We start from the raw sequence: 25,119 nt of genomic DNA, 5'->3' as shown, positions 1-25,119 counted from the left end.
ATATCGTCAATAGATGTCACATGATGTGATTACTATTTTGTTCACAAAGTTCAACATCATAGCCAAATGTTGTTATTGAATTAAACACACCTAAGCTGCTTTACCTGTCTCCATTTCTGGTTCTCTGAAATTGCTTCGCAATGATACAGGTGAACGTTGGACCTAGCATTCCACCAGGCAGAGCATCTTCAACCATGCCTGCAATCCATAGATCCACATTTCCAGGGTGGCCATAGAGTTCTTCAAGTTTGTCCCTCACTTCATGGCTGGAGATGTCCTCTCGGAGGTCTTCGAAAGTTTCAGCCGCTGTCATGTTGCAGTAGGTCCGCCAGTCATTGTACCCTGGGAGGGCGTGATCACGGCCCCTTTGAAGGTTCAGTGCCGCTAGATCCAAAGCTACTGCGTGTGCCATTTCAAAGAGGCGCTCTGTAAGTTCCGAATTCATAATCGCGTCCGGGTCCATCTCCTTGGCTGGCGAACCGAACAAGCCTCGCAGAACAGGGTCAATGCCGCCCTCATCGACAATCCGGAATGGTGAAAAGAATGCCTTGTGAAGCATAATATTGCCTTCTGGAATGGGCTGAAATGTGGAATTCAACCTGAAATGATTGGGTTTACCAGCCCATGGCCAAACCTGAATGCAGCTGTGGCAAACGCATTGATGACTGACGAGTCAGTATTTGGTTCATAAGCCCGGGTACTGTCCCATGATCTCTTCTCCTCTTGGTCCTAGAATCTTTGGAAGCCAGTGCCTGTAGGTGATGTGCTGGTGTTGTGCTCCAACAATCTTTCTCGCCTCTTGGTAAATAGTCTCCCCATCCCAATGCGGATTCATGTGCAAGAGCTCGGCTGCTACGCGATTGTGTTCTCGCATCCACAGTGTGTGCATAGACAGCAAGCCAAGCTGTTCGTTGGCCCGGTGGTCTCCCGCTAGGAAACAAGGCACGGGACTGGCTGCTGGATCGCGCAAACAGTCAATTGGAGTGTCCCTGTTGAACGGAAGAAGAGGCTTTCCCGACGACTGCACAATATTTCCGGTCCTCAACGTTCCCCGGTCATATACAAAGTCTCTCAGCGTATCTGAAAGACTCTTTGAGCTTCCGTAGACATTTGACGCATCAATGAATGAGGTAATCTGGTTAATTTGTTCTCTGGGCATGACACTAGCGAAGAAAAACCTGATGTGATGCCACTCCCACAGACGGCGCTGGATCGTGTGAACTCCATGCATCGCCTACTCCTATCCTGTGATCGCCCTCTGGAATCTTGATCGGGAAACAAGGTGGATGGTTCTCGCAGGTCTCGTCACACTTTAAACCATCGACAAACTGCACTTTGCTCGGGCTCACCACTGCGAAGTCGATATCGTGATCTAGAAACTGGCCCCACTGCATGAGCATATGGGAAAATTGCTGATTCTCTGAGATTTCTGCCGCTGAAGCAGCGGTGGTTGAAACCAATCGAGGACTCGGTTTCCTATATCCATGATATAGTCGAGACTCATTCCAGCCGACAGGTGTGTTGAAACCGTTTTCATAGATTGGTTTGAGAAGTCGGCCAAATGGTCCAAGGGACGCTCCCCAAAGAGGGTACTTAAGGTTGTTACAACGTGCCATCGGAGGTTCGGTATTTCTGATGAAAACACATGTTAGAACAATTTGGGGTCCTCGTGAGGGCAGTACATCCAGATACGTTTGCAAGGTGTTGGAGATACTGAGGTGACACTAGATTGTTAAACCTGCTGTTATAATCTGTGGCAATGAAAAACAAGGAAACAAATATGTAAACCGGTGTAATAACACCGAACAGTCTGACAAAAAATGCCAAATATCTACCAATTTTCATCGCTTGCAGAAAACTACGATCATACTAATAAGTATTAACACACAATAATTCCCGACGAAATTAACAAGGGTTATACAATAAGAGGAAACGAATACACTACAAAAGAAATACAAGAAAAAATATAAAAATATACTGGCAGTGATTCATGGGTAATTTGAGTGGCTTTGGGTGGTTTTGTTGTATTTGTAAACTTCTTATTACAAACTGGGCAACATTGATCACCGTAGTCTCATTTTTCATAGCGTTAAATATTTTCTTTTTATGCCAAACATATCAAAATGGGGATTTTCAATTTCACTTCATGAGACAGCAATTGCCTCTCCAATTATAGAGGGAGCACTATGGTAGATATTTGTTGCAATATGATGTTTGATTGAAACTGGTTTTGAGGGGAAATAAAATGAAAGGTAATGGTCACCTGTTGAATGTTGCAGTTACATACAGCTGATCTAAAACCCATCGTTACCATTTGCACATTTGGTGTTTTTCATTCAGGTTCATAATTGGGCAAAATTTCCACAAACACTTACCATAGTTTTTTCCTAACCTTAGCAAATGGCCTCTTGTACTTCTCTTGCACCAAGTTTGAAAGTAAAAGCATGTCAAAAAAAGTGAATGAACCGGACCAAGTCATCGTATCTTTTTTTTTTGGATTACGTCTAGTGAGGACTAGCAACATAAATATGCAATGTGAGAACGTGGACACTAACCAACGTGATCCAGATCCAGATTCATCCCCTGGACGATCACATCATGGACTCTTTCTAAAGTGGTCTCAAAGATTTGTGCCGCCCTGCTGATGGCAATAGCATCAGGTGGAGGGTATTTGAACAGATTCAGCAGGTCTCCGGGTGTCCTTGGTACAGAGTTGTTGAAAAGTCGTTCCCTGGTGAAGTTGATGGCTGCATCGATGCTGTTTGTGGTCTCACTGAGTGGACCTTCCATGTCTGGTTGGTTGAAGTCAGGATTTTCCGGTACTGCTCGGTCAAAACAAGAGATAAGAGCAATTGTATAGGAATTGTTTCAAGAGGCCTACAAATTCAAAGCATTGGACTGATGAAAAATTTCTGGACCTCATGAAGTATGGGTTATTCAATAGCCTTTGAGATCACATAATTGAAAAAAATCTTACATACACACAAAGCAATTTTTGCTCTGAAATCTTCTCCATAAATGAAACGCAATATTGCTACTGTAGTAAATACAATTCATGAAAACCTGTGTGCCGGATAATGGACCCTAATCATGCGGTTACACATTTCAGTAAGCGAATTCTCAAGATGTCAGTCTGTCTTCTTTCTCGGGAAGGAAGTGCATGTTGTTGAATGTGTACATGTTCACTGCACACAAACGATTCAATACCCTATGCATTCAATAAAGTAAGTATTTGATGATGGCAGTCAGTGACACAAGTAACACAGCAAGCTGTAGTCAGGCCAACTGATTACAAGAATGTTCCCTAGTATGCATGTCAGTGCATTACTTTCCATTTTTAGCGGAAGTACGTTATTTGTAGCAATTCTACTTAAATAATATCACAAGCTAGGTCAATTTAGGATAACATGTAAAAGCACAGACAGTGCTGTTCAAGCTTTTGTCGTATACAAATCAATGATATATTCAAGTCTGGCTAACTATTGTACCTTTTCAAAGCCATTGCTGTACAGAAAGTACCCATCACATGTACTACGCGATGATGTGGTATGCGCAGAAATGACAATGGTATTCGAGAAGGCAGTAGTTGGTTGTGTGCGAAAGGGTACTATCAGCGCATGTGGCAGGGCTATATCACCTAAGCCATGTTTTATTATTTTTGTTCTACATCATGTGACTGATGCTCAGCCAATCACAGTAACCTGATAATGCGTGAGGTGTAATAATTTCTCTTATTGCATGCATCCACATCCTTGTGGTGATATGGTAGGACACAACACAACCTCCTTTCTTAGAAAATGCTTTGATTTGGGCCAAAAATCACTAGGTGTTTAATATTTCGAGACGAAAGTATGTAATACTAGGTTACACACTAAATACATGGGCAGGGGCTCCCTTGCCCGTGCATGATATTTTGTGATTACAGCCATCAGTATACGGGTCTCACCTATGACATTGAGTTGACTGCTAGTGGAAGAGAAACCGACGATATTGCGAGCAGAGCATTCGTATCTGCCTTGGTCACCTCTGCCGATGTCCCGGACTGTAAGAAATCCCTCTGGACTGATGAAGAACTTGGTGCTCTCGCTAATTTGGATTCCGTCTTTACTCCAGGTGAGGGTGGGCGCCGGTATGCCGGTGGCACTGCATGGTATCTGAGCATCCGATCCAATCGAAACCTCAACGTCTCTTGGAATTATCAGAAACACTGGGGGCACTGAAAATGAGACATCACAATGCCTTGAGAAGTTCCTATAGCTGTCATCTGGTTATTTTGCCAGCATTAAAATTTTACAGTGCAGTAATTATCTAGTACATGTCTCCTTCAATCTGTACCAATAGATATTTTGTGGTGTAAGTTTAGATATTTTGTGGTGCCAGTTTAGATGTTTTGTGGTGCCTGACCGGCATTTTTGGTTGAAATCACTCTTCTGGAAGTGACTTGTGATATGGGGTGAAATTCAAATGAGTGAAGCATCCTTGGGTAAGACCACTGTTGAATATTCATTAGTGAATATTTCAAATTTACACCATGACTGCTACTATTTTAAAATTTATTTCCCTGGTACACCTGTCAAATGCAATAGCTTATATGTTCAGAATGAATTGGTGATTGTCAAATATAAAACTGGAAGCAATACTTTGCAGTAACAGTGGGTGCTATGAGAAGTCAGACAGTAAAAAGTGACAAAAATAGCACATAACAGAGTGAACTCTGACCCCAAGATAACAAATTTCCCTTAATCTTTCTTTGAGTACCAGACAACTTGGATTTTAGCAGTAAAAGTGTGTAAGAGCACATGAGAATCTCACAGAGTAAAAATGTCTTCTTTGTCAAGGGCTTCAGTTTGCTATAGCTGCATCCCCTGAATGTAAAATGCTTTAACCCTTTCAACGTCGTGGTTTTAGCCAATCCTATTGCTTTCTATGATAAAGTTGGATTTCTAGAGAGGGAAATGGGGGTGAAGGGTCAATCCTAAATCTTTTCACCGCCATTTCCCTCTGTAAAGATCCAACTTTGTCAAAAAAAAATAGTAGTATTGGATGAAACCATATTGGTGAATGGGTGAAATAAGTTTTACAAGAATCCTGCAATATTCTATGGAAACGTTGGACTTCAAAAGAAGGAACCGGCAGATTGATTTTAAGAAATGTACCTCGTCTTGACACTGAAAGTGTAGCTGCTGCCCGCCTATGACCAGCTGTATTTATCGCCTGGCACTCGTATCGTCCTTCATCGCCGCGTTTAACTCTTGAAATATACAGTGTTCCGTTGGCGAGTACAGTGTATCGTCCATTGTCGGTCAGTGGCGACCCATCTGTGGTATGAGAAAGGTAGACGTCTGTAAGAATGAATCGTACAAGAGGTCTATGCTGTGAGTAGAATATGTAAAACTAATAGTGCTGGGAATCATTGCATTATACTTAGAAAGACAGGGAAACATTTATGAAAATGTGGTATATAATTTCATCTGCACATAAAATGGTGGAAGCAGCTTCACAAGTGTAACAGTGTTGTGCGATTGTACACGATCACAGATTACTTGAAACACATCAGGGGATAAGCAGGGTTGTCAATTATAGCCGGTCACCGGCGGCAAATCACCGTCTGACACAGGTCTTGCCGCCGCCTGTTTTCCCTATTCAAGGCCTGCAATAATGATCTTTACACACGGTATGAATTCTTTCCTGTCCCAATTCTACCGTTGGCTGCGCTGTGCTACAGAGGCGCAGCCCCTAAGGCTCGTTAGTAGTTGATTTCTGATTGGTTTCAATCGGTACTGTCAAACATAGGGCCAAAGTCCCTGAAGCTACTATAGACATGGATACAAAATTAAGTATTTCCTGACTGAATGAAATTATCTCACTAAGGTCATCCTAGGGACATGTAAACCAAATATTAAAGCTGTCTGACCAGCGGTTTTGAAAAAACAAGCGACTCAACAGTTGACAGAGCTCTGCTGTGTTATGTAGAGAATAACCTTTTGTGACACATGTATTGATGAAGAAGGTGGATATCTTTGATAGCTCATTTCAGGATGGCCTGACCAAAAATGGAAAAAATTCCGTAAAAATACAGATTTGCATATTTCATCAGACTATATTAGTCTATAATAGCAAATAAATGAGAGTTAATTACATTCTAATTAAAGTAAACAAGACTTGCTTAAATCAAGATTTACGTCATAAAAAAACAGCATATCTGTCAGGTTATAAAGAATCTTGAGCTGGTTATCTTTCAATATCAGTATTTTCATCCTATTAATCAAGCACATTTTAACTTTCAAATTAACATTGTAAGTAAGTTCTGTTGAATAAGTTGAGACTGTACCTACTCAGAGAAAGCACACTGAAGAGACAAATGTTTGAAACTTAAGAAGTTCAAGGTCATCAAAAGCATTATAAGGAATCATGTTACACTTTCATTGCACTGTTTACACAGATTACATAATTGCTATAAATAGCACATGAGGAATCTTACAGCCAGTTTTACCATAAAAACCATATCACTTTGACCACTCTTTTAATTGACCACTCTATTTTTTTCCTCAAAAAGTAATCTTATTTTATCCTTACCAAGTCAACCATAAATGGAAATTAGAACTTTCTCTATCTCTATTTATTTGACCACCCTATCATGACAAACCATTATGAGCAATTTCTTTTAGATAACATAAATGGTGGTTCAGAATATATATCAAAGTTGGGATTCAGGAAAGTTACCTTTACATGTTTTAATCCTCCAAGATGGTAAGCATTTCACTATGAACTGTCAAAAAAAGTTGAACTTTCTGATAATTTCACACTAAAATTATTTTGGCTTCGATGATTTCCTAATTAATTCAATTATTTAAAATCATATTAATTATTTTTTTCTGGGTGAATTGATAGGGTTTATACAGTACAAGAATTACATACAATGTAAGTTAAATTTTTTTGACCAAAAATGACAAAAAATTCCTTAAAAATACACATCTGCATATTTCATCACAATTTGAACAAATCCAGTTGGGTTATCCCTAGGGACCTGTATACCAAATAACAAAGCTGTCTGACCAGCGGTTATGAAGAAGAAGATTTTTTACAAAAAACGCCTTTTTTGGCATTAATTTGCCTATTTTCAACAATATTAAAAAATTAAAAAAAATAGTTTCTCAAAATCATATTTTTCATCTACACAACAAATATCAAATCAGTAAGTACTGCGGTTCTCAAGATATTTGAGTGGACGGACGCCTCACAAACGGACATACATACATACATACATACATACATACATACATACATACATACATACAGACTGACGACGGACGCCGGACGGATACCCATCCCAATAGCTTCTATAGACCATAGTCTATAGTAGCTAAAAAGCTTTACGTGTTCTGATGGTTTTCGGACGTACACGATCGATATGGCTACGAAAAGAACGACAGCCACGTTGGAGTTATGGGTCCAAAAAGACCCCAAGAGGCTTACACTAGCTCTGTTCATATTTGTAAATCATTTTATTTTCCTGAGGAATTTCAGTGATCGGGGTTCAATCCATCGATGGTATAGCATGCAATGTAGATTTCACGCCGCGTGAGCCCGGGGTCTGAGCAAAGTGCCATAGCATTACGTGTATTTAGCGACTGAAATTTTTGATTTATTTTCCGTTTGTAGATCGTGAACACTCTTGCAATAAGTAAGAATCGTTTACTCAGCGCAAAAAAAAAACTTTGTGGGGATTGACATAATATTTAGTGAGTTTTGACTACCACTGAATTTTGTTTGCACCAAGCCGCCGTTCTAGGTTCTATGAAATGTATTCTCACGGTTGTACATGCTGTGTACTGTGGTTGTTTCGAAGGCCCGAGTATTGAAGTTTGATAAATATTTCCGACATCCGAAATCTTTCCTCAAAAGCAAATATCAGTATTCCGATCCTTCAAAATCATTTACCAAGACCAACATTTCTTAATGTTTAGCGCAATCACAAAATTTAGCTAGGCTTGACCAAATACTTTCGCGGTATCTTGCACGTACGTATGGCGGTAAACCATGTTTGAATATGGATATATTCATGCATGTAGTGAGCCTACCCACTTGGCCGGCGTGGGTTTCGACAAAACTCGGACTACTGTGAGGGATATCAGAATAGATAGTCATCAGGAGAAAAGATTTGATTGTTAACTTTCACGCACAAGGATTTACCGTACAACGTAAATAACGCAACATATTTTCAATCTTGTCGATGAGAAGCTGACGGACAACGAAGCCGCGCAATTTCATTAGCGGGTGTAACTTGAGTGTGTAGGCCTAATTGTTTGTATGGCGTACTAGCGTCTACTCAAATTGTCTCTGGTAATGGTCTCGTATTTACCCCATTACATTTGTAAATTTTCACACTGGAAATTCATAGTCGGTAACTCTGAGGAGAGGTCTTGAGCAGACAAAATAAATTACAGCAGTATCAACCAGACGTAGATCGGAATTTTTTTGTCGTAACGTTATGACATCAGTTTTGCTGTGGGGACAAGATTTTTATAATTTCAATACGATTAGCTGTTTTTTGAATGGGAACGTATTACAATTATTGAATTACTTTCTTCACATGTTGTTTCTTAAGAAATAGTTTCTGCAGGTGTAGTTTCTGAAGCTACTGTTTCATCAGCCTGAGAATCACACAATATTGAGGTATTGTCAGCTGGTACTGCCATACAAGCCTTTGGCTTAGATGAGTACTCCAGTGATTCTGATTATGGTTCAGATTATGATTAAAGCAGGTTGTAATTCAACAGAATTTGTATGCCAATAATAGTAACCTGGTGTATCAATAAACATATAAACTCTGTAATACTTCTGTTTGTCTTTCATAATTTATTTCACAAGATTCAATTTCATGTTACTTTTGATACTTCAGTTGTAATAAACATGACAGTAAATTACCCTCAAAAGTGCCACCACAGGCCACCAATTGAAGATGAATAATTAGAAAAGCTTCAGCTTCAGGAGGGGGACACCCCCTCCTGGCCTCCCCCCGCGTGCGCTTGCGCGCACGCCTTGCTCTGCTTTGCTCTGCACAAGGCTGTACCCTCCTATTCTTTCACTTGTACCCTTCTATTCTGAAAAACATTGACAGCCCTAGATAAGGTGTGTGTGAGTGTTATTAGATATACATGTAGTTTCCTTGCAACACTACACTCACAGTTTCTGTACGACAGTTACTTTGTTAGAATCCTACAAAAGTCATATGCAAATGTGACAAAGATGTCAGCCTGCTAGTCCTGTAGGACACAACAGTCAAGAGTTGTCACACGTTTGTCATGCATACCAGCACACATACTGGCTGGATGAATTCAAGAAGTACATGTCACATCATCAGTTGTCTAGTATTTTCTCCAGAGTGCAAGATTATGTTAATCCCCTATTCAAACAAAATCTCCCGTAAAATGCGCACAAACATGCACTATGTCCCCCTCTACCATGAAACCTTGAGATATTGATATACCGGTACACAGAGTATTAATAGTGGCATTCCATCAGTGATGCACCACCACATAGTTGATATAACCCACTTTCTGACTAGCCAAAGAAAAGTGACACAACTTAAGGCTTCCAATCTGCAGCGAGATGTGCTATCAACTTCTTTGACTCCAGATTACATAACTGTGTGGGACCAGTGCGAATGATTTGTGTGAACTTCTCATGTATTATTAATTTACTAGATGTAAAAGAGCAAGAAGCTAGAGACGGTCCCTTTAATGTTGATATTTAATCCATGCTACGGTATGATAACTTTAATTTGCTAATATATTGAACTACCTGAATTGGTATAACTTAAATTTTACACGATCTGTTATGGGCCCCCTTGGAACCAAATTCCCCTCCAATTTTCAGCATAGGCGGACATTCCCCTGCCCCTCCCCTGAAAGAAAATAGAATACTGTGAAAGTCTTTTTTTTGTCATTGGAAGCATAGTTTACATGCCATGCTAATTTGATTTCTTAGTGCATCATAACTTGCATATGTCTACGTAATCTCACGGCAACACTGCATAAAATTGTCACATTATATTTGTTTGTGTTTACTTAGACATGCAGTGTGATGCAGTTAATGGAAAATACCTCCTCTTGTCCATGCTATCACTGGAAGTGGGAAGCCACGAGCTTTGCAATTAAATACGGCCCTTCTGCCCTCGCTCACTTCTTGGTCAGCAGGTCGTATCTCAAAACTTGGTGGTGCTGCAATAAAAACAAAAGTACGCATATAGTAAGTTGAGTCTGTAGAGGGCGCTGGATAACATGATTTGCTGGTAATGCCAATTCACGAGAGGTGACATTCAAAGTTTCAAAGCATTTTAAACTCTGTTTTTGTGCTAAATCTTGGCGAGTAAGTGTTGTGTCTTTACTGGAGCTTTAGCTGATACTGCAAACTGTCAAATCACTGCCTCTCAGGTAGTAGTAGAGGAAAGTTTCCACTTTCACAGAGTTGACTTTTTTTATGGTCAACCGATATTACCGCTAGACGACAGTTACACCTGACAGTGTTGGCAACTTCTCAATTTAGACAGTATATTAAGTTCCCATATTGCCAGTTGTTCAACGCACACCATTGTGAACCATTTTGGTGTGTGTTCCACTATGCAAAGCGATACTACCCGGTACTACTGATATACATAGTTTTCCATATGCTTGTATCATAATTACCCAACTTGGTGTTATTCTTCCACAATACTTGCCAGGTGGTAGATACCACAGTTCATTGCTATGACACAGAGGATATAATCCCTGTCTACAGCCTCAATTTTACATCCACATTTTCTCATAACCGCTTGATTCACCACCCAGGTTTTTTTTTTCTTCCCAGTCAACTACCTTATAGTCAGTGTGCCCTCTAAGCATAATTTTTGAGTCATGACTCAAAATATTCTCTGTGACGCAAGAAAATTTTCTGCTGAATAGGAAATAATACATGGTGACTCAAGAAAAATAACCAAGTTTTTAAATTGACTCAAAAGTTTTTTGAAATCTTGTTAGTTAGAGGGCACACTGCTTATAGTATATGAAAGTTTTCAAAAATGTTACCGAGGTAACACAATATTGAATTTCATAATTCAGTAAGTGATCACATATTGGTAATGATTCCATCAATAGGCAACTTTTTGATGTACTTTCTATTAGTTATATTTGCTTTGTAAAATACAGTTTCTTGTTCAAAGGAGAAAATCATACTGAAATACCGAGCAGTTTGTTAGGGGAAACTGGTGGCAGATCGTCCATGTAGCCGACACGAACATGAACTGTCTGATACCGGCTATCAAATACAATGAAAAATAGTAAAGAATGAGCTACAAAATCACTATCAGTTTTAAGTTGCAGGTAGTATAAGTCTGTGACTTTGTATAAAATACTATGAAAATAGTAGAAAGTGAGGAACCAGTTGAAAGTTAGTCGAGGAGACCTTAAACTTGTACAATTTGCATATCATTAGCATCTCATTGTCAGCTACATGGACTGTGTGCCAAACTTTCATCCGTTTTCTTTCAAAATGAGGAATAAATAAAAGGGGTCACTGTGTAAATTGTGGTACTTTGGATACAATTACTCCAACACTGGAAATTCAGAACAGCCATCATACCTGTGTTAACTCTATAGGGAAACATTATATTTTTGATTTCAACAAATATAAGCCATGAAATTTTATTCTATGAGCGTAAAAAATGAGCCCCCTAAAGTTGTAGACCAAAAAAGGCAGTGTTCAAGTTTGAGAGTCCAAATATCTGCACCCAAGACACATTGTACGTTACTTACTCAACACGATGAGGCGCGCAGTCGCAGAGATTGTACCCACACTGTTGACCGCCTCACACTTGTAGCTTCCGTGGTCGAGTCGCTGTACGTCCAAGATGTGCAGGGACCCAGACGGTGAAATGTTGTACCTTTCCCCTTCTGGTAGGCTTTGGTCATGCCGGGTCCAGTGGAGGACGGGCCTGGGTATCCAGTGGCACTGCAGTGTAACACCACACTCTCTCCTACTCTGACTTCCGTGTCTTCCGGTTGGTAAGTGAATTCCGGTTGACCTGTAACGCAGGAATGTTTCAAGTTGTGCCAATAAATGTTTTGTCGATGTTCATACAAAAGTTTTGCAACCTCTGGCAATGATATTCTTCTCAATGAATCTCAGTAACGAAAAAGAAACAATTTTACCTATCGCGGCTATTCCCAAGTACAAATGCAAGACACATCAAATTTAAATAATTTTCAACAATAGGAGGTTATGTATAGGTTACAATCAAATTGAATGCCTATTCTACAAGTAACCTCTGCCAATAACATTGTGATAGACATGAACTGTTCATATGATGTCATCAGTGCAAAAATTCAACAGTCTAGCATAAACTATTGACAACATGTACTTGGCACACTAAAGAGCCAATTCTCACCACCTTCAATGGTTGTTGCCATGTATTGGAGGTAGGGAGGGAGGCAATCTACATGATAATGAAATGCATTGTGGGTAAAAAATCAAGTTCTCACCATAGCATGAGTTTGAGATGGTGATCTCATGAATACTTTCAACACAAAAGTAATCGCTCTCATGCCAAGAAGTTCCGTTTGTTTGTGAAAATAGCTAAATTCATTCATCTTTTCACCATTTTAGATATTTCTGGCAGTAAATTCTTGTATAATCTTAACCTAAAACTTGACTTTTGCGTCAGTAATCTTATACGTTTCAGCTGTAGTAATCCACCACATTGAAAATATGGATGACTGCCTGAGATTTTTATGACTCGATTGGGTGGCAAAATTGTAATTAAGGTACTGGAAATCGGTTTTAAGGGATGGGTTTTGAAACATTCTATTGACCGGTGTATTGTCCACAATACACTCCTGTGTACAATGAACAAGGCTAAATGACCACAACATTTTAGAGATTTTATTCCCATATCCAAAACACCTGACACTGAAGTTTTACAAAAAGAGTGAGTATACAGCAAGGCAGCTGAGCTGACATTTTACGGTTTCATCTCCATTTAAAAGTGCAAGAGCCTTACCATATTATTGGCAATAATGGAGGTTGTAAACGAAAACTTGATTGCAAAAGGGGTACAAGCATCTACACCATGATGTAACAAGAGTTTTGTTCCCATTTTTATGTAACAATGATCTTTTGCTTTTCATATTATTAAATTCAAACTTATTTTCTTTTATCTGGATAACCATGATACCAGACAAATTCAGACAGGTTTCTTGCACAACCGTGCCATACTTACCTGATAGTCTGTTGTTGCAGTTTAAAAGAGAGATGTTAAAACACAGACTGGACACACACATCTGACGCCACAAGAGAAATGGGTACAACAGATTGAGTGTCAATTTGAAATGAATACTTGTAGGGAAACACAGTCAAAGTTCAGCAGCGTGGTAACAAAATGAATCAGACAGCGTTTCTATAAACACATATTATGTGATACGTGCATATCAAAATATGTAACTACAGTATTGGTTGTGTCTGAGTCTTCCAGGCAAAACTTACGGCCAAGCAGAGAAAAACCAGGGCACCAAGCAGGAAAGACTGAATTCTTTTTTCCTTGCTTACGATGTGCAAGAAGAGCTATTCAGTACATTTCAAGACTGTTCACAAAATGGCTACTGTATGCAATTCAAAATTTCTTTACACTAGTTTAAGCTTTGGAGTATTGCTTAAATCCTTTCACAAAATGTGTCCAGCATATGGAAGCCACTCTGTTTTTAAGTAATGGAATATTCAGAGATATTCAAAGGTTGAAAAGGTTGACATATTGTTATGTTTTTTAAAAAATGCAAACAGGGAAACCGACTTCACACCGAAATTTGAAGCTTTGTTTAAGTGGCAATTAGGGTGATTTGTGGACAATCTAAAGATATGTTATGTTACTTGGTTTTGGGTGGACTACATTAGTCTACATCTGAGCTGCAAGTCTTGCTATTTGTATATAAAACATTTACTAACTCAGATCACAAGGTGACTGGGCTTTGCATGGGCATTTTACCATTATATACTGCCCTCAAGGTAGAATGAACCTGGGGGACAGATATTCACTTTCTCTAAAATTTTAAAAATTCTTTTCTGGTCTACCACTTGTGGGGGTTCATTTCAAAGCTCTTGGTGTAAGAAAAATATTCCACATCTTAGTTTTTCGAAAATCAAAAATTTAAAAAAAAAAAATTCCAGAAAAATATTCCACATGTTAGTTTTTCGAAAATCAAAAATTTCATTTTTCCTCACACTGGTAGAGTTAGCACAGGGATGGCAGCCATGTTGAATTTCAAATATAGGCCGATGTTAAGTCATTTGTTTCTCTAGTACAAAACTTTGCATGGTGATCCCAATTTTTTTTACTTTGGTAAGAGAATTGTTAAATGTTTCGCTGTGACTGAGGAAAGTTTTAGCAAAAGTTGAAGTCTTTCACTTTTAAGGCATATACCACCTTAACTGCCAACTTGGACGGCGTATTCTTTTGGCGGTAAAGCTCAGCTTTTTTAAAAGACGTAGTACGGCATATCAACCAGTGCATTCTTCTGGCATTGAGGGAATCCGAAGCACATTCCTTAAGCCAAGACGCAACCAATACTGTCAGAATTTTGATTTTATTTTTAGTGGAAAATTTTCGGGTTACTGGAAATAAAAGATGTGTGAAACGTTACTGTGTCAATTGAACATGACGGGATAGAGAGAGGTTGACGCCACCACACTTACTTGGCTCACCAAGATATCTGAGTTCAGCTGTCCGAGTCACCGCTTCCCCGACAGCGTTCCTTGCCATGCACTCGTACGTGCCCTGGTCGACGTCTTCCGTGTGATGGATCATGAGGGTGCCATCATCTAGTAGGTGGTATTTCTCTTGGTTGATATCAACATCGATAGTAATACTGAAATCGAGGGGGGCCAAAAATGATTATCATCATCATCATCATCGTAATCATCACAATTATGGTGGTGTTGGTGGTATCAGTGGTTGTGATGATGATCATATCTTCATCACCTTCATCATCATCATCGTCGTCCTCATTACGACGATGATGATGATGATGATCACCATCACCATCATCATCATCATCCCTATTGTCATCATCATCATCATCATCATCATCATCATCATCATCAATATTGGTATGCTTTGCAAGGTGCAGCTCACGCTTGCAACCTTCAACATATCACTGCACAACTGAATACAGCCTAGCTGTTCGTGCTCTCAAGCAATATACTGCAGATAAAGTGACAAATGATCAGAAAGATGAGATGGGCTAATCACTGGGACTGTAGAAAAAAGCTGAAACACTGTTCCCTAAAAAAGAGGAGAGCTACCAGGTCTCATTCTTGTGTTATTGAAACCCTATCCTATATTCTAATTTATTATGATGTAACTGAGCTGCTGTAGAAAATGATTGCTCTCTCTTGCAAAGATTTTAAAAAAAACAAGCCTACTTCTTTCATCACAATAATTACTCCTGAAAGTTCAGGCGGAATAAGAACCTCCGATGTTTCAAGCACAGATGACTATTGTGATGTTCAGCTGTTAAACGTCACTCATCTAATGGGAGACTGTGACACCTCCCCCTACCCCCTGACCCAACCTACCAACCTTCTGATCAATTCCCGAAATTTGACATCAGTGTAAACATGCATTCGCTTGTGAGCTAATGTACCAATCAGGCACCCTGTGAACCAAACACTATCTATCACAAAGGCTCCGAGTGCCATCCCTTTATCTTGTAAATGTTTGCATTCCGTACCACTACTTTTCTTGTCTCGCAAACTCTGTGATGACAACTGTGGTTGTTAAATGCCCTGAGAAGAACTCTGTGAGCGGGATTCAAGTAGATTTATGGCCAAGACTTTAACAGAGTTTGATGACCCACTACGTTTGAGGTCAGACGATACGCATACTGGTTAATCTGCTTCTTGGGAAACGAGGCAGTGTACCTAGCTCTCCACACAGCACCTCACTTGTAACGAATGCTTTCTACTGATACATTTTTCCCCTCAAACAGCTGGTCTGAAGAGCTCTACAGCCGTAGCCCATACATCCGGAGTGCAGACACCTTTTTAGTGCTCTGTGTACCAAGTAACAAGGAGAAACCCCTTAGGGGAGAACCATTGATTTCTGGGGGGGGGGTATGGAGGATTTTGAGAAAAAAAAATTTGTCGCCAGGTGAGATAGAAGAAAAAAAAAATTGATCCTGCCATGGCCTGAGAAAAAAAAATTGTCATAACAGACAGAAGTGAAAAAAAAAATTGTCACAATGCACCAGAAATTAGCAAAATTTGGAAAACCCTATTCTCATGTATTCTTTGCCGGCGCGCCGCCATAGGCGGCGCAAATGTTTTTACCACAAGCAATTCTTATGTTTTTTTCCAGCACTTATGATATAAGCATGCACTACATAGGTCTACTTACACCTCAGTGCACTCAATGTTTTCCTTCCCTTTCCTGACCAAGAAATCATATTCAGGATTTCTGTTGCAACATCTCAATGGCATAGGCACTACCGTATCTAAAGGGGACTTTTTGACTTCTGTAAATTGTGAAAATTTTAAAACACAAGACAGGAGTCAATAAACTAGTGTTAAAATCAATATAGTATTCTCTCAATATAATATATTAGGAAGATGTACAAGTTGACAATGAAAAATTGAGGAACAACAAATGTAATGAAATACAAGGGAGAGGGTCACTAAACAAGTCATCGTTGATGACACAGTCCCCGCTTGTCCATTTTGTTATAATCTTTGGTGTCTAGGTAGCTGCGGTCTAGGTAGCTGTGGAATGACATTGATGCAACGGGTGCATCAGGCCTGTGACTTGCATAATAAAGTAATCTGACGAACGTTCAATAAAATGACTCATCTCTGCCGGTAATGACCATTGAAGGAACTTTTGATTACATCACACATAACGATGCCCTCACTGCCTCTAGTGTCATGACGGCACATACTATACACATGGTTTGGTGGAATTTTCGAAATGGTATGGGATCGGGTATGTTGTTGTAATCAGCCATTTCGGATCATAGAATGAAACACATTAATGTGCACAAGAATGCAGCAATAGTATTTTATCTTCGTATCACGTTTGAACAAAATCAGTCCATCGAGGGACACTGACCTATGTTTATGTTTTAAAGACATAAAAAAATCACACCGAAATTGAAATCAAATGGCTGTCTATGACCATATCAGTATTGACCATACGGATCATAGCATAAAATTAGTAGACATGCATATGTATGCCATAGTACTTTATCTTTGTACCAAGTCTCAACAACATTGGTTAAGGAATATTTGCATATGATTACGCCTCAAAGACATGAAAATATCCAAAAATGACCATCTGGCAGCGATATTGGAACATGTCACGAAGTAAATTGACATGTATATGTATGCCGTAGTGCTTGATCTTTGTGCCAAGTTTGGACAAAATGGGTGTAATGACCTTTGAATTACGCTTCAAAGACATGCAAAATTCCAACAAAATGGCAGTTCTGCAGCCATATTGGATCCTATAACAAGGTTAATTGATACATGCATATGTATGCCATAGTGCTTTGCCTTTGTGCCAAGTTTGAACAAAATCAGTTCAAGGATGTTTGAGTTATGGTTCAAAGACATGAAAAAATCGCAAAAAAATGGCCGCCTCACGCCCATATTGGATCGTATCGCAATATAATTTGACATGCATATGTAGGCCATAGTGTTATGCCTTTGTGCCAAGTTTGAACAGAACCGGTTCAAGGATGTTTGAGTTATGGTTCAAAGACATGAAAAAATCGCAAACAAAATGGCCGCCTCGCGGCCATGTTGGATCGTATCGCAAAATAATTTGACATGCACATGTAGGCCATAGTGTTATAATAATAATAATAATAATATTGGGTTCTTATATAGCGCACATATCCACAAGTACATGTGATCAAGGCGCTTTTTACAATTATTATTACCCCTGGTCACTGGACCTAATATGATACCACTCAACTCCCTGGGGAGCAAACAACAGCTCACATGTGCAGCCAATAAGCGCAGCAGAGCTAAACACACACATTACAACCACTGTCCTACCAGGTACCCATCACTCCTGGGTGGGGAGAAGCAATGAGGAGTAAAGTGCCTTGCCCAAGGACACAACACCACAGCCATGCCGGGGCTCGAACTCACCATCCTGTGATCGTGAGTCCACTGCTCTAGCCACTAGCCCATGATGCCTCCCTTTGTGCCAAGTTTGAACAGAATCTGTTCAAGGATGTCTGAGTTATGGTCCAAAGACATGAAAAATCGCAACAAAATGGCCGCCCGCGCCCGTATTGGATCGTATCGCGAAATAATTTGACATGGATATGAAAGCTATAGTGTTATGCCTTTGTGCCAAGTTTGAACAGAATCTGCTCAAGGATGTCTGAGTTATGGTCCAAAGACATGAAAAATCGCAACAAAATGGCCGCCTCGCGGCCATATTGGATCGTATCACAAAATAAATCGACGTGCATCTGTAGGTCATAGTGCTATGCCTTTGTGCCAAGTTTGAACGAAATTGGTTTAGCAGTGTCTGAGAAACAGTTGATGACGGACGGACGGACGGACGGACGGACGCACAGACGGGACCCAATCTATAAGTCCCCGCCGGACTTCGTCCGCGGGGACTAAAAATTGAAAACTTCAGGGGGCGTTACTCAAAATGTGGAGAGGAAGAAGGGGGACGGGTTACTCAATTTATTTTGGCGAAATAAATTGAAACACATCTCAGATTGCACCATTGCACACATCCATTTCTCAAAATTTTCAATGCGAGAGGGGGGCACCCCCTCTCGTGCTCTCCCCCCTTGGCTTTTCTAACAGTGTTACTGGTAAAAGACAAATTTAAAATACCTATCGGATTGCACTAAACTGCACCGTGGCGCACATCCATTTCTCAAAATTTTCCAGGATCTAGGACAAAACTGAACTGTTGTGAATTCATCCTTATTATCACAGAGACATGTTTCCATTTACCTCACTTCAATGACCATTTTGACAGTTAAACATACCATATTCATGATTTTCATTAGAAGCTGGCAGCTGGAGAAATGACACAAGAAGGTCACAAATTTTCCGTTCCTGTATATTTATTTATCTTCAGTCTCTGGCAAACAGAACTGTTTTTCACAAATTGTATTGTCATCGTTTGGTTGTTGAATATTGTGACACAAAATCATGCATAAAATGTAAAAATATTGCAGTGTTCAATGTCATTTTCAAACAGTTTTACCAAATGCAAAATAACCTGAAACTCCTCTCAGATTGCACCATTAAACACATCAATTTCCCAAAATTTCCAATACGAGAGAGGGAAACCCCCTCTCGTGCTCTCCCCCTGAGGTGTTCTAACAGTTTCACTTAGTAAAAAAAAAAATTAAAAAACACCTCTCAGATTGCACCAGACTGCACCATTGCACACATCAATATCTTAAAAATTTCCATGCAAGATAGGGGAAAGCCCCTGTGACACTTTCCCCCTAAGCCTCTCGCGTGTTCTCCCCTGTACTTTAAAATTCTGCCCGGTCAGATATCCTAGTGAAAACCTTGTCATAATACCCATCCAAATTAAACAATATACTATATGGTTAGATACTGCGTGAGCTTTTATATCTTATTTTATTGTGACTTGCAATTTCATTTTGATGGGTTCACCTTTTTTGAACCATCATGAGATAACTGATGATAGTCTAGCAGAGTACATCAGGATTTCAAAGGTCTTTACTGTTAAATTGCTGTATTTTGTAAATTTTACAAATACATGTATTTGTATTTAACTTTTCTAAGTGGAGGGGATCAGTCAAAATTTCAGAGTTAGAGAGGGGAGTTACTCAAATTCATCATGGTTGATGGGGGGGGGGGGGGAGGGGGGGGGTGTCACTTGAAATTTCTGAGTTTCAGGCCGTAAATAATTACGGCTCCCTTATATACAACGCATCACAAACTTGATGACAAAGAAAAAAAAAAATTGCATTGCTACTCCATTTGAAAAAAAAAAATTGATGCAGCTCTGACAGTAGAAAAAAAAATTGCTGTCACTGTGACAGGAAAAAAAAATTTGCTCCCATACCCATTTCCTCCATACCCCCCCCCAAAATCAAATGGTTCTCCCCTTATAGCTCTTTTTCATGGTAAACAAAGAGCTACGGGGCAACAAATAGTATTGGGTATCCTTGCAAAGAGGCTGACATAAAATATTCTGAAATTTTGGACAGGCATTTATTTCCTCGGACTGTTCAATCTCAGAGTGATATCTCTACAGGTTTCAGCCGCCGGCTGTAAATTATGTGAGCTTCTGCCTACTTTATGTGAGCATGCCAAGAGTACATGTATGTGTCTACATTCCACTTTATACACTTACAGACTTACAGACAGGTTTAGGTTCCATTTGATGAGTGTAGGATACAATTGAAAAAGGTAATGTTCATTTGTGAAGGTAGCTAAAAGGAAATAATGGCCCAGGACTTCAAAATTATCCAGGCATCTGAATCAATTGTCTTTGGAACCTTTCACAAAGACTATACTATACACTTTGGGGTACCATCCTGGGAAGGAGGGATGTCTATGGGAGGTGTTTATTACTACTTGGCAAGGAAACGTTACCCATAGGTTCAGTTAAAAGCCTTTGAGAAATAACATGACTGGGAAAGTTTGTTTTAAGTAGTTTCTCTGTAGTCTTTGTGACGTGGCCTTGGTGGTCACTGGAATGGATGTGTCAGATCACATGATGTGTAATAAAATGAGCAATTGCATGTATAATAGCACAGCGATAGTGCCAGACAGTCCATCCAAAATTTCCCGACGGAATAAATTCGGCACTGGTATGGGAATGTTGTGAGCAAGGGTTTGAATATAAGTATGACAAAATGGTTGGCTGAGTACTAGAAATCAATTCTTATGTGGAACAAAAGACATCAAAACTTGGTCAATGGACTACAACTTATAATTTCACCATCAGCTTCAATTGCACATGGCCCCAGTTGAGTTTTTGTAAATACATGTATGTGAGCTGAAACATCACTAGGGTTCAGAAAAGGGGGGAGGGGGAAGGGGTAAATAGGACAGAGTACCATAATATTCACTGTCTGCAAATCTTAGACAATCAAGAGTTGACCATGTTCATGATTTCTGCATGATCTTTCAACCTACTGGTAGCTAGCACACTCTTTATAATCCGTATTTGATTGAAGATTCTGTAATTGCAACCTATTATGCACTGACTTGCTACTGTTTGGGGTTATAGGTTTGTTACTAAATATAGCTACATGCGGGACACTGCTACTTGAAATGCAGACAGCTTTTGTCAGTGTTGCATGTGCTGCCATGTTACAGCTTGTAGTCTGTGAGGTAAATATGTCTTTTAATATGCATTGTCACCGCTAACAGTTGCGTACTTGTTGGTTTTCGTCATTCTTGCATGCATAATTTTCAAAAGTGTAATCTAAAAATGCAGGAAAAATATGTATTTTTGCATATTAATGAGAGAACAATGTCATCAGTTGCAAACAGCCCTATTGCCATTGTCTTCAATTTTCAAGCAAAACTTTGTAATTGCTTATACAGCAAAATGTTCAAATTTCAACATTCCATACCACCAACACACCAGGATGTACGCTAGGTCACAGAGGGGTCAAGAAAACGGCCAATGTCAGTGGGAGTGCCACTCAAAACAGAGCAATTTACCTGTTATGCAGCCATATGATATCTGGTTCAGGGTCACCCGTTGCCTGGCAACTGAAGAACACTTGGTTTCCGTATGTGGCGTCTACGTCTGCTGGTTCAGTCAAAAACTCCGGAGCAACTGAGAGTAAGAAATGGAATATTACCTCATTAAACTATATTATCTAGTCATTTTTGCTCGATAACGCAGTAAGTCATTGCATAATATTCTCTATACAAATCAAAAACTCCACAGGATGAACCCCCTCATTCGATGAAATGTGTACATTTTGTCATAATTTTCTAGACAATCTTGAGAACCTATTTTATAAGTGTCAAACTATCATTTAACTTTGAATCAGAAACAAATTGAATGAGTTAGGAAAGCCATTTCATTTAATCTCAACTCCAAGTAAAATATGCATGATTATTAGATCCAGAACTATCAGTATTATTAATTTTATTGTCTATTGGTATGACGACATATTTACCATCATAAATTAATTGGCGTAATTTCAGCATTCAGAGGTGTTTTGTCTTCAACAAAGAGAGTTTACCAAAGTGAATACTGTATAGCAAAGAAGAACAGCAAACTATCAACACATTTTAACCCTGTGAGTGCCAAAGTCAATTTTTGTCGTCTATATAAAATATAGTCCACTCAAATTTTTTCAGAGTTTTGCCAAAATTTTGATAAAATCCTGTAGGCAATGAAATGTGATGTCTATTTGGTCCAAAATTATTGAAAAAATTACCAATGTTGAACAAAATTTTGGTGGGAAAAACTACAGCAGTCAAAGGGTTAAATAGTTGTTACCTATTGTACCAGTACCATACAATAATGTTTATTTCTTTAATACTTTGATGAATTTGTAGGGAATGTGAAAAGACCAAAATGTATTGTATATTCTTTTTTATGATACAGCGATTGATATTAAAAAAAAGTTTAGTCCAGTCAAGTTCACTTGCTTTGATGGTGATTTAGAAATCATCAAATACTGTGCAGAACAGGTGTTGTACTTTAATCATGACCTTTTGTGGAAGCTATGTTTGTGTAGTTTTTCCTAAGTGTAATGAGTTAATAAGTGTAAGCTGAGCTTCTTATCTGAAATATGAGGTACCTGTCAACTGAATGATACCATGTGGTTCTGAACACATCTGTCTGAGATGTCACTCATTCTGTGTGCCTTATATTACGGTGATGAGTGGACACATTACACTCTCTAATTACCAAACAGCACTAAGAATTCTGTACCTCTATCATTAAAATAGCAACTTATTCTCAGTTGTACTTTTTTTATTCTGTAAAAACAACACTGCACGACAGCCTGACATCTCCCAAGCCGCCAGCGCCCAACATCACTCACCGCAATTCAATTCCTGCACACTGACGGAAACCAGGGGTCGTCCTCGGAGAGTTATCGGCTCATGGCAGTTGGCGGCTGACTGCGTATTGCCACTGCTCCTTGCCTCCCTGAGCAAGTCGGCCAGCCAAAGTATCTGGCAGTCACAGATCAGGTTATTTGAGTCAAGCCGTCTGGCGATGTTAAAAGAAACAGAATGCTTCAATAAAGATTTACAATTTCTTTAAGGAAGAACGCGCCTTGGGAACAGCAATTCGAACTCTCAAACTTTATCAATTCTATTCTGATCTACCACTTGTGAGAGTTAATTTTAAAGTTCTTGATGAAAGAAAACTTTTCGCCATCTTAATTTTTCAAAAATCAAACATTTTATTTGTCTCCATAGAGTTCACAGGGATGGCGGCCATTTTGAATTCCAAATATTTGTAAATCTTGGGAAATTTGTTTCCCTAGTAGAAATTTGCACGGTGACCCCAGTTTTTTATTCTTGATTTGAAAGAAAATGGTTGAAAGATTCATTGAGGAAAGTTTGGGCAAAAGTTTAAGTCTTTCACTTTTGAGGCGCATATCACTTTAAACACTACACTGAGGGGGATGATGGACCGTATTGGAAAAACCCCATCTAAATGTTAACAAGCGACCTAGCGGCCGATATAGCTCCGCTGTGTTTATGTAGAGAATAACTATTTTTGACACATGTTGATGGAGAAGGTGGAAATCTTTGATAGCTCAATGCTATGGCCAGAAAAAAGTGGCTAAAATAAGCTGCAAAAATACACGATTGAAGATTTCATCATACTTTGAATATATCACATCGAATCATCTCTAAGAACATGTCAACCAAAGCTATCTGATGAGTAGTTTTTTGAGAATAAAATTTTCTGACCAAAAATGGCAACAATTGCCCCCAAAAATAAAGATTGCAGATTTCATCATAATTTCAAAAGATCAAATTTAGTTCATCTATAGAAACCTGTATTCCAAATTTCAAAGCTGTTAGACCAGTACTTTTAGAGAAACACATTTTTTGACCAAAAATGGAATAATTACCCCAAAAATTAAATTGCAGATTTCATCATTATTTCAATAAATATCATTAATTCATCTATAGAAACCTGTATACCAAATTTCAAAGCTATCAGATTAGTAGTTTTGGAAATACACATTTTTTGACCAAAAATGGCAAAAGTTGCCCCCAAAATACAAAATTACAGATTTCATCAGAAATTCAATATATATTACTTGGCTTATCTGTAGAAAACCTGTATACGAAATTTCAAAGCTATCAGACAAGAACTTTTTGAGCTACACATTTTTTGACCAAAAATGGCAAAAATTGCCCCAAAATTACAAAATTGCAGATTTCATCATAATTTCAACAATTATCATTAACACTTTCACCGCGGGAGGGCGCATTCTGCGCCAACGGCCAGACTGCGGGAGGCGCGTAACGCGCCAAGAACGTACGTGTTTATATGCGTTCTATATACGTTGGCTTTGTCTGATCTACATCATGTTTGTTGACTATTTCCTCAAGTCTAGCGTAGCGTAAGAGATAGAGGTCAAACCTAAATGAGCATGCGCGCCAAATTTGTAAACAAATGCCGCCATACTCGGTCATTTCTTTGCCGTGATTTGTAAGGATCGTGTGATCGGTTGTTGTTTTTCTGTCAGAGAGTATTTAAAAATGGCGACGCGGGCACAGTTTAACAACGACTAAGCCCTTGAGCATGTTTTTCTGGACAGTGATGGTGGACTTGTCACTGATTGTGAAACTGAACTCGACGGAAATAGCGGAAGTTAAATTTCAAATTACAACTCTAATACCAAACTTGAACATGTTCCCGAACCAGTTGAGCAAAGACAGAGATTGCAAGCAAGACAGGAAGGTAGGCCAGCTGAGCGTGCTGAGAGAAAAGTGCGACAAAGGGCCGGTGACCGACGTCACAAACGTTGATGGGGTATCCTGTGGATGTTGTACGACACCAATCTATCAATGACAATTACACATCGGACTTGCTACCAGTATATAAGCTTATATATAATATAGCTCTCTTTTGAATGT

General features: G+C 39.2%; 1 protein-coding gene across 1 annotated transcript in view; it reads right to left on the bottom strand.

Annotated features, from left to right (window-relative positions):
- LOC139128800 (peroxidasin homolog) overlaps positions 1-25,119 on the bottom strand; it is a 98,712-nt gene that overhangs the window by 8,248 nt on the left and 65,345 nt on the right. The window contains 15 exon segments of the mRNA XM_070694509.1: positions 105-603; positions 606-690; positions 692-1,177; positions 1,180-1,244; positions 1,247-1,607; positions 1,609-1,751; positions 2,556-2,822; positions 3,947-4,216; positions 5,157-5,318; positions 10,107-10,223; positions 11,793-11,978; positions 11,981-12,061; positions 14,722-14,894; positions 21,715-21,832; positions 23,058-23,227. Of these exon segments, the coding sequence (XP_070550610.1) occupies positions 105-603; positions 606-690; positions 692-1,177; positions 1,180-1,244; positions 1,247-1,607; positions 1,609-1,751; positions 2,556-2,822; positions 3,947-4,216; positions 5,157-5,318; positions 10,107-10,223; positions 11,793-11,978; positions 11,981-12,061; positions 14,722-14,894; positions 21,715-21,832; positions 23,058-23,227 (3,183 nt within the window).

Source organism: Ptychodera flava, unplaced genomic scaffold, assembly GCF_041260155.1.
Source record: "Ptychodera flava strain L36383 unplaced genomic scaffold, AS_Pfla_20210202 Scaffold_71__1_contigs__length_606264_pilon, whole genome shotgun sequence".
In the NCBI taxonomy this organism is placed as follows: Eukaryota; Metazoa; Hemichordata; class Enteropneusta; family Ptychoderidae; genus Ptychodera; species Ptychodera flava.
This window is presented reverse-complemented; position numbering and strand designations above follow the sequence as displayed.